The 10,707-nt window shown below is 42.4% G+C and overlaps 1 protein-coding gene across 1 annotated transcript; it reads left to right on the forward strand.

The window, feature by feature from the left end:
- The first annotated feature begins 2,214 nt into the window (after positions 1-2,214).
- Positions 2,215-7,594, forward strand: LOC122154718. The gene is made up of 3 exons (XM_042805832.1): positions 2,215-2,419; positions 3,923-6,247; positions 6,386-7,594. Exons 2-3 carry the CDS (start codon positions 3,991-3,993, stop codon positions 7,243-7,245), a joined length of 3,117 nt encoding a protein of 1,038 aa, XP_042661766.1. The 5' UTR covers positions 2,215-2,419; positions 3,923-3,990; the 3' UTR covers positions 7,246-7,594.
- The last annotated feature ends 3,113 nt before the right edge of the window (positions 7,595-10,707 follow it).

Genomic DNA, 10,707 nt, shown 5'->3' on the forward strand with positions numbered 1-10,707 from the left:
CTGAGAATATGTGTTTAAATGTAATTTAGCCTGTCAAACAAGAGTGCTCCTCAGCTGGGGGTGTTTAAATAGGAATCAAGGCACTTGTCGTGAAGCAGCAAGGTCAAAGACACCCCACTGCCGCTGCTCGGGCCCTGCTTCCAGCTCCAGGCACTGGGGCGACAAGAGAGGAGCTTCAGAGAGGAGAAGGCAGCAGCTACAAGAGCCGAGGAAGCCCTGCTGCAGGGGCAGAAGGCAGATGCCAGCTCCTGGGGCTTGCGTTTCCTGAGGCCAACATCCTTCCTTGGTTTTGCTCTGCTGCTACCCACCACCAGCCAGCCCGTGTGCCTGTGCACGTGCGTAGCTCCAAAAGCAGACGCCTCCAGAGGTTTTCCCCGTGCTGAGCTCCCAGCTCTGCCTTGGGGAGGCTGCCACTGGGAAGGGACATTTACCCCCTCGCAGGCACGGGGATGGGAGCCGTGCCAGAGCACCCACCACCTTTGTCCATCCTGCTCTGTACGCAGCCAGCTCGCAGCAACCTAGCTACACTAACCCTTAAAAAAATCATTCCAAGAAAAACACCTCCTTAAATAGCGGCCATTTGGGTGATTTTAAACTGCCACCGCACCGCTGCACAGATCTGCTGTCTGTGGCTGAAGTTGTCAGTACTGTCATTCACTTCCCGTTAGCACCAAATCTTGTGGCTCCAGCTCCGTGTGTTATTTTGAAAATTTGCCCTTATGTATCTTCCAAGATCTATCAGCTCAGTTTACTGACACAATCAAACGTTTACTGCTTTCAGTGCTGCAGAGCCAATATAGCTGAACAGCAAGCTATATCTACTTCTTGCAGCATCATCAAAATTGCGAGCTAAATTTTGATTTCTGATGCCTTATTATTGCTATGAAGATGTACGGAGAAAGGAAAAAAAAAAAAAAAAAGTCTCATTTCCAGATATGTATCTGATTCTTGAAACTGTCATTGAAACAAAAAATACCCACCCCCACCACCCTCAAAAAAGGAACATATTTTTCCTGAACAGTAAATGAGCATCTAAACAGAAGAATAAATTAGAAAAGGAAGAACTGATAGGTTGTTTTTTACTTTAACTCCGTATGGAACTAAATTTTCAAAAACAACAGTCTGTATTGTGAGCACAAATTTTGGCACCCGTGATTTTAGACAGTTAATAACTGTACAACCTGATGTAACCCATAGTTCATATCTTTAGGCATTCTCTACGTATTTAATTGGAAGTACAAATAAACAGGACCATAACTGTTCTTTGCAAAAATGAGGCACCCCCACAGTAGGTGTAAGCAATGTGGGACAGCCTAGCAAATATCTGGTTAAAAAAGACCTGCTTAAAACAAACGAACAAGCAAAACAAAACAGGTTTTCAAAATCAAATGCATGCAATACATGTAGGATCTAAACAAATGCAATACAGGCAGGAGCTAAAGCCTGAAGCATCTGACTTGTATGTCCCAGTTCTTATGTAGCATTTAGGACCCAGGATTTGGTGTTTTGGGACTCACTGAGCTATGAGCTGCAAAGTGACTTCACAGTTCACTGGGGATGAAGAGATAAAAGCCTGGGACTTGAGTGAATCTTCTTTTTTTTAAAGGTTTTTCAGCAGGGTGGTTGCGTCCAACCCCTTGCCTGGTGGTTGGGACTCTTCCTGAGAAAGGACATCCTTGAACCTCTTCATGTTGAAGATGGACCCAGAAGTAAGTCTCCTTCAGGCAGCCAAACTGAATCCTCATTTCCCTTGTCTCAGAGCTGCTAACCAGTACCCACAGTCAAAAGGAAGGTGGTGTTTAAAAGTCACCCATCCCTGTTGCCTGCCTGGCTGATTGGCTTCTGTGTCCTCTTCCCCTTCAGACACAGCCTCATGGGCACTGTTGAGAAAATGTTGCAATGCAGTGCTGCTGCACAAGCTGTTCTATCAGCTCTGTTCCCTGTATAGCCCCAGCCCAGGGCTGCATGCGCAGTCAACTGAATAGAACATTAATAAAATGTTGTAACAAAGATAATAATGCTATCATTGTGACTACTAAGAACTGAGACGTACAGAACTTGAGGTAATCGCCCTTGAAGACTAAAAGAAAACAAACAACGAAGTGGTCGGACTCCAGAACAAGATGTGAAACCCATTGTCAAGATAATAATGACTGATAAAGTATAATTCTGTGTATTCTGGATTAGGTAATGCTTTGTAGGTGCATAAATACATGTATGCGAACTCATGTAAGCTGTCACTCTCTGCGGAGGTGACCCAACGCTGCTGGACCTGAATAAAATCCTAGAGTAACCCACGACGGAGTTCGAGTCTCCTTTAACAGTTTTGGCACCCCAGATGGGACTCTAGGCTGTGACGGGGAGGACGAATAAAAGAGGATCCCGATATTACATCCTACAAACTGCCGGCTACAGAAAGGTGAGTTCAAGTCTCCCCTTGTCTGTGTTTGTGGGTTGGAATAGGAAAGGATCACTCTGAAATACCCCTCACAAAGAAAATTGCAGAATGGGAGGATATCCTTCAGTACCTAAAGGATCTCCCTTGGTAGAATTATTAGCAAATTGGAATAAACTTTCTGGGACAGCAGGGTTGAGTAAAAGTAAAATTATAGTGTTATGTCAAGATGACTGGCCATTTTTAACCAGAATTAGAGGGGCAGGTCCCCAAGAAGTATGGCCACCTGAAGGTACCTTCGATGAAACTAGGTTGAAATGTTTGAGATTGATATTAGAAGATAGGAATCCGCAGCAGATGAATTATTTATTTCTATGGCTGGAATGGGCCGATTTGAGAAATCGTATGGCTCTAAAGAAACCTATGAAAAGAGAAGAATTAATTGCCTTCCTTGATGATCATCAGGGAAAGAATCAGAACCAGAGTTCCCATCCACAATCAGAAGGGAAATCTGTTGTAGGACAATATCCTATGGTAGTGGAATTTCATTCCAATCCTAGAGTAGGCCCCAACTCAGGACCTGAAGTTCCTCCAGTTATTGCAGTTTCCACACACCAACCCTGGAAACCTGGTGATTTGATGTTGTGGCAAGAGAAAATGCCAAGGTTAAGGGACAATGCTGAAAAATGTGCTAAGTTTTTGTCTAGTATTATTAGAGACTATAAGCCCAATTGGGAGGATATGCAAACTTTATTGCAGGAGTTGTTTACAAATGAAGAGAGAGAAAGGATTATGCTGAAAGATCGTGAAATGAGTCAGAATACACCTGGGAGACCAACTTGGCCACAGGCTGATCCGAATTGGCAGATACACACACAAGATGGGTTACAGGCTTGGCGAACTGCGACTAATTTATTAATAGAAGCGGTACGCCAGTGTGAAGAGAGAGTTACCAATTGGGCGAAAGTCCAGGAATGTACTCAACGCACCGATGAACACCCTAGTGATTATTGGCAGAGATTAAGAACAGCACTGTTACAACACGGAGGGATGACTGAACAAAATTTTCAGGAAGCTTTAGCTATTAGTGTGTATGTTAATCAAGCAGCCCCTGATATTCGAAAATATTTTCAGAAACATATGCCTGGCTGGCAAAATGAAAGCTTGCAGAAAATCATTTCAGTAGCCAACTTTGTATATAATGGTAGAGATGCAGAAAGACAAGAGAAATTAGAAAAAGAAAAGAGTGAAGAAAGGAGGAGATTAGAGAAACAGCGGGAGGAGGAGAGAAGGCGAGAAAGAAAAGATAAGAGGGATGACATGTATTTACTAGCAACTGCTTTAGCCCAAAATATGCGAGGGCGAGGTGTTCTGAGAGGAAATCGGGGACCGAGAAGGGGATTTCCCCCCGGTAGAGGTAGAGGAGGATGGCGTCCGGTTCCTCCTACCACAGGAGGTACAGTAGAATGTTATTGGTGTGGGAATGTAGGCCATATGCAAAGAGAATGTCCTATTCGCCCTAGGCAGACTCTAGAACAAGCTGCTTCACCTTACATCGGAGGAGCTGTTCCTCGTCAAAGAAGTTTCTCGCAGTAATGTCAGTACCGCTGAATTCGGATGGACAATTGATTGCTGAAGTGAATGGTCGACGAGTTATCTTTTTAGTAGATACTGGCGCTACGTTGTCTTTGTTAAATTTTGATGAATTTGAAAAATCCAGTGATAGGATAATTATAAAAGGAGTGATTGGAGCGGAGGAGAAAGCCCTGACAAAACCCTTACCCATTTCAATCGGAGATAGACATACTTGGGCTCGGTTTGTAGTTTCCCCAGGATCCCCTGTATCTTTACTTGGAAGGGATATTTTGCAAGATTTAGGAACTCAAATTGCTTTGGGAAAGAAAGGACTTTTCCTGGTTTTTATAGGGTCAGCTGTAGTTGTAAAGGGAGAAGTCCAACAAGTTCCCTCAATACCATGGGAATTGAGAGAAGTTCCCAGTGCCCTATGGAGTCAATCTAGTAAAGATGTGGGACTTCTGAAATCTGCAACCCCCGTAAAAATTAAGACTAAAGGTGGTATACCCCCAGCAGTTAAGCAGTATCCTATCGTAGCAGAAGCTATTCCTAGTATCACTAAACAAATACAGAATTTTTTGGATAAGGGCATTTTAAGACCTACTGTTAGTCCTTTTAATACTCCCATTTTACCTGTAAATAAAAATCGAAAGGATGAGGATGGAAATCCTGAGTATCGGTTTGTTCAGGATTTACGAGCTGTAAATGAATATGTAGAACCCCCACATCCAGTAGTTCCCGATCCTTCTACTATCCTTACAAAAATACCAATTTGGGCGAAATACTATACTGTTTTGGATTTGACCGGAGCTTTCTTTACAATACCAATTGACCCTGACAGCCAGAATTTATTTGCCTTTACATGGGAAGGTCGCCAGTATACCTGGACCAGACTTCCTCAAGGATTTACTGCTTCACCAACTTTGTTCTCTCAAATATTAAAGAGAGACTTACAAGATCTGGAACTACCGGCTGGGTCAGAATTGATACAATATGTGGATGATTTGTTAATTGCAAGTAAAGATTATGACAGTTGTGTAAAAGATACTAAATATGTATGTCTTAGATTATATGAGAAAGGACATAAAGCATCTCTCTCCAAATTGCAGTTTTGTGAGCCTGAGGTAAAATATTTAGGGTTTATACTAGCCGAAGGTACTAGGAAATTAGATCCAGATAGGGTACAGGCAATTCAGGAAATCGCTAGACCTTTGACTAAGAAACAAATGAGAGCCTTTCTTGGACAAGCTGGATATTGTAGACCGTGGATACTGGGTTTTTCAGAGATTGCAAAACCTTTGGTAGAGACTACTAAAGATGTGAGCCCAGAACCCATACCATGGACGGAAGAATTGGAAACAGCTTTTATGTCCATGAAGACTGCCTTGGTAAATGCTCCAGCTCTTGGGTTACCAGATTACAAAAAACCTTTTAAATTATATGTAACAGAGAACAGAGGAATTGCGAAGGGAGTATTAATTCAGAAGCATGGACCCTACGAACGTCCTGTAGCATACTATTCTGTCACCTTGGACCCAGTTATCAGAGGATCTCCATACTGTCTGCGATCTATTGCCGCAGCTGCTGAGCTGGTGGAAAAGGCAAGGAATATTGTGCTAGGCCATTATCTCATAGTTGCTGTTCCCCATGAGGTTGAACTTTTACTAACTAAATATGCAGAAAAAGCGCTTTCTGCACAAAGGACACACAGATATGAAATTATCCTTTTGCTAACAGAGAATGTCAAACTTGAGAGATCAAAGACTCTTAACCCTGCTACCTTACTCCCAGTGACTGAACCTGAAAGATCACACGACTGTGTAGCTGTCTTGAAAACCATAAGCAAGACTAGAGAAGATTTGAGGGACACTCCGGTAGAACACCCTGATTTGAATCTCTTTACTGACGGATCTTCCTTTTATCTTCACGGTAAAAGATTTACGGGCTTTGCAATAGCTACTGAAAAGTTTGTTCTCATTGCTGAACCCTTGCCACCGACATTAGGAGCTCAAGCTGCAGAATTGATAGCACTAACCAAAGCAGCATTGTATGCTAAGAATAAACGAGTTAATATTTACACTGACTCGAAGTATGCCTATGGCATTTGTCACGCAGTCGGTGCATTGTGGAAAGAAAGAGGCTTTCTAACATCTGCAGGTAAAACCATTGCACATGGGTCTTTGATTAATGACTTGTTGTTGGCAATACAAGAGCCAAAGGAAGTTGCGGTAATTTATATACCTGCTCATACGAAGCGCACTGATCAGCTTGCGACAGGTAATTTTCTTGCAGATGCCGCAGCACGAGCCGCCGCTACTAAAAATTACCCCACGACTGAAGTTGTGGTTGCTAATTTCTTTTCTATCCCAAACCCTGCTACCCTTTATCATGATGTCCCGACCACCGAAATGGAAGAATGGAAGAAGATGCAAGCTGTGCAAGATAAAGGGATCTGGACCCTGAATGGTAAACCTCTATTGCCCAGAAGGTATGTACTGCCGCTTGCGCGTTGGTACCATGAGAAGGGGCATGGAGGTCCCGAAGCAGTAGCCTCAAAGGTAACGCAGCTATGGGCAGCACCAGGAATCTTTTCAGCAGCTAAGAAACTGACTGAAGGATGCTCTTTGTGTAAGAGATATGGAGATATAAGGCCAAAAGTAACGCCAGGGAAGAGGCCGCCAGCAGTCTATCCTTTTCAGAAACTTCAGATTGACTTTGCGGAAATGCCAGCCGCTCTCGGATATAAATACTTGCTGGTAATAGTAGATCAACTCTCTGGGTGGGTAGAAGCTTTCCCGACCCGGAAGAATGATTCAAAAATAGTTGTAAAAATCTTGCTTAAGGAAATCATTCCTCGATATGGCGTACCTGAGGTGATAGACTCTGACCGTGGACCGCATTTTACAGCATCTATTTTATTACAAGTTTATGTAACCCTAGACATCAAAGGACAGTTTCATACTCCGTATCACCCACCTTCATCAGGGCAAGTAGAAAGAATGAATAGAACAATTAAGGAGAAGTTAGCGAAAGTATGCAGTGAAACTGGATTAAAGTGGCCAGAGGCATTAAATTTAGTTTTATGGGATCTTAGAACTACTCCAAAGCAGCCGTTAGGAATTAGCCCAGCAGAGGTCCTATTTGGACGAGTTTTAGCTGTACCTGGTTCATATATTTCAGCAAAAACTGCACTACTGGACGGAGATGAGAATGTCACTCAATATTTATTATATTTACAAGATTCCTTTCAGAAAATTAGAAAATATGCATATTGATACCAAGGTGTGACACCAGAAGTACAGGTTCATGATTATAAAGTGGGAGATGAAGTGTTGGTAAAAACATTTAAACGAAAGAATAAGATGTTGCCAAAATAGGAAGTAAGCCATATGATGCAAGTTGTGCAACGAGACAATGTATCCTGGGATGTTAGTGATTTATGGCAATGGGCTACTTCCTGGATTCCTGATTTTCCAACTTTAATCAAGAAGATTCTAATGGTAGTCGTTTTAGTCATAATCATTTTGATCATGGTAATGTTTGTATGTCAGTGTTGTGTCTCGTGTTTATCTCGTATACCCACCAGACCCTATTGTATCCGATAGGATAGTGAGTATCCTAAAAGAAAAGGGGGGACTGTTGAGAAAATGTTGCAATGCAGTGCTGCTGCACAAGCTGTTCTATCAGCTCTGTTCCCTGTATAGCCCCAGCCCAGGGCTGCATGCGCAGTCAACTGAATAGAACATTAATAAAATGTTGTAACAAAGATAATAATGCTATCATTGTGACTACTAAGAACTGAGACGTACAGAACTTGAGGTAATCGCCCTTGAAGACTAAAAGAAAACAAACAACGAAGTGGTCGGACTCCAGAACAAGATGTGAAACCCATTGTCAAGATAATAATGACTGATAAAGTATAATTCTGTGTATTCTGGATTAGGTAATGCTTTGTAGGTGCATAAATACATGTATGCGAACTCATGTAAGCTGTCACTCTCTGCGGAGGTGACCCAACGCTGCTGGACCTGAATAAAATCCTAGAGTAACCCACGACGGAGTTCGAGTCTCCTTTAACAGGCACCTCATGTTGAAAAGCAAGGTCCATCCTAATGAAGGAATCACCAGGGCACAACCGAGCACTGTGTTCACAACCTGTTTCAGAGGTGACTGGTTTTAAGGAGTGGAGTGTCATAGTCCTGCACATCTGAGCCCACCCTACTTCTGTCAGATCTATATCGAGGTAGTGCTGAGCAAGACTGGAGTCAGGAGGGAAAGCAAGCAGGAAATATTATGGACAGGAGGAGAACAGAAAAGGATGCAGATGAAGGACATGGAGGTTTCTGCTAGCAATGAAACCCCATGGAGGTCTGGGGGATCAGAAAGATGTCTGTGGAATTGTAGCTAGACCTGCCACTAAGTCTCAAGCTTTATGTCTGAGGCGTATTTGTTCAGCTGCCTCCTGAACTGGTGCTCTGAAACCTCGAGAGCAGCAGCAACACAGATTTTCTCTGTCTTTACCTTTATTGACCACCTATATCCACTGCAGGAGGTATTGGGCTCTGGCAAAGCACAGAGGCATTGGGGTTTGTATTCCCATCAGGCCACCCTCACTGGTTGGTACCCTCTGGTTTCACGTAGCAGCCACAAATAACATAATGTAGAGCTGAACGTGGAAAATGTGGAATCAAAAGCCACCATACCCATCTGTCAGGTATTCTGATACCTGAAGTTTGTTACCTCAGAAATGGCTGGATATAAGTGCTAGGTGAAGCGACTCCTATGCTGAGATTGTGAAGAGATTTGATTTAATAAAATAAGGCATTATTATTATTTTGTTGTTATTATTAATGTTATTATTATTATTACTATTGCTTTTTTGGCACACCTTCTAGTTTTAAAGGCCTGGAAAAACCTGACAGCTGATATGGGGATTAATGTTGTCATTTGCTATGGTTACCAGCAAACCTTTCATTAAATTCATTCCTGCAAGGTAAACTGTATTTCCCCATTCACTCTGGTCCTATAGCTGCAGCAAACTGTTAAGGTAGGACTTGGGATTTGGCTGTTCAAATAGAAACGCGGGCAACTGATTCACTGTAATTTGGCTGTCATGCTATTTGGCACTTGTTGGGTTTTTTTCAGAACATATGGATAATGATTACTGCACAGGCAGAGATGTTTATGTTAACTTTCAGGGACCCTCAAGGCAGAACTCTGGTTCTGATCCATCTCTTGTCAATAATTCTTCCTCCTTTTAAATAACTGAAGCACATTCTTCAATTACCAGGCAATAAATGAAATTTATGAGATTGAAACATCTACAGTGAAAATACTATATGGAAAAAGGGCAACCACTTATAATATTAAGCAGCATCAATATGCCCATTCCCATTAAAATATTTCACATTAAAGGTTGCAGGAAATGCCATGTTGCAGCAATAGTTTGATTTGTACTGCTTTTCTCTATAGAGTACATAAGTCCTGTCTTAATTTTTTCAGATGATATGCCAGCCTAGAAGGCGGTATGCAATTAAGAATGAAAAAAGCACAAATAAACAGTGCCATCTTTTGGGCATCACTTAAACTCCACATTTATTAAATTCCAGATACACGTAAAGTATGAATGCTATACAGGAATGCACATAGACCCTTATCTGTGCAGCGGGTGACTTTAGGGAATTAGCTTTACTGTCTCTTGAGAAGTAGTGACAGGGACTGAAAGCCCACCCTTCTGCAGCGCAGGGTGCAGAGCAACGCCTGCTTCTGAGGCAGCCTCCCTGGTGGAAGTAAGTCCTATCGAGAAACAGATGGATGACTGAGAATCCCTTGAGAATTTCTGTGTATCGGAACACAAGGAATATGAAATGTAAGGTGAAAATGCAGTTTTTTCATTTCTGTATGGGGGAAGAACAGGTTCATGTTCTTCCAAATGTAATTACGTGTAGTATCAGACTGTTAATCTCTGGGATGGGTTTGGCAACCAGAGTTCTGTGGGTAACTGTCCCCCTGACTGATAAAGACTTTCCCATTGTGACCCACACTTCCACCACTGCTGGGCTTGACTATTAGAACATGTTACAACTGTGAACAAAAGGTGGGCCTTAAAGAAGTTCCAGTGCCATCAAAATGAGTCTCCCAAACCATAAACACCACCATCCCTGTGCCCCAGGCACTGCCTTAACACTTTCTGAATGCCACAACAAATTCCACTAGTTAGGAACAGCCCATACAAATAACTCCAAAGGCAAGCACAGGTTTACAGGTGTATTTATATGTCCAGTGCTCTTCTGAATAGAAACCAGGTACTCAAAAATCCTCTGAGAATCTGATCCTACATTGAAAGGAGAGTGGATGTTCAGCCACACTTTACTGAAAAGGTACCCATAGAAAGAGTTTATACAAGATTAATTTCTAATTACAGGATGTTAGAAGTGTTGCACTTACCAGTGATACGTCATTACCATTGTGGTGGACAGTATCACAGCTGGTGGTAAGCAAGCAATCAACCCCCTGGACCATAACAAGAGATTAAGCAGTTCTTGAAACATCCAGGAGCACTCTGGCCAAGAAGGGACTGTATAAGGAGATATGACACCAGTCAATCTACCCCCAGGTAAATGCAAAATAATAATTTGTACCTGACTCGGGTAGTGTGTACATCTTTGATCAAGGCTGTGTTTAGTCCTGAATAACATAACCTCTCAAAGACTTAATATTCAGTGATTCTGCACACA

Source organism: Tyto alba, unplaced genomic scaffold (assembly GCF_018691265.1).
Source record: "Tyto alba isolate M040663 unplaced genomic scaffold, T.alba_DEE_v4.0 Super-Scaffold_45, whole genome shotgun sequence".
In the NCBI taxonomy this organism is placed as follows: Eukaryota; Metazoa; Chordata; class Aves; order Strigiformes; family Tytonidae; genus Tyto; species Tyto alba.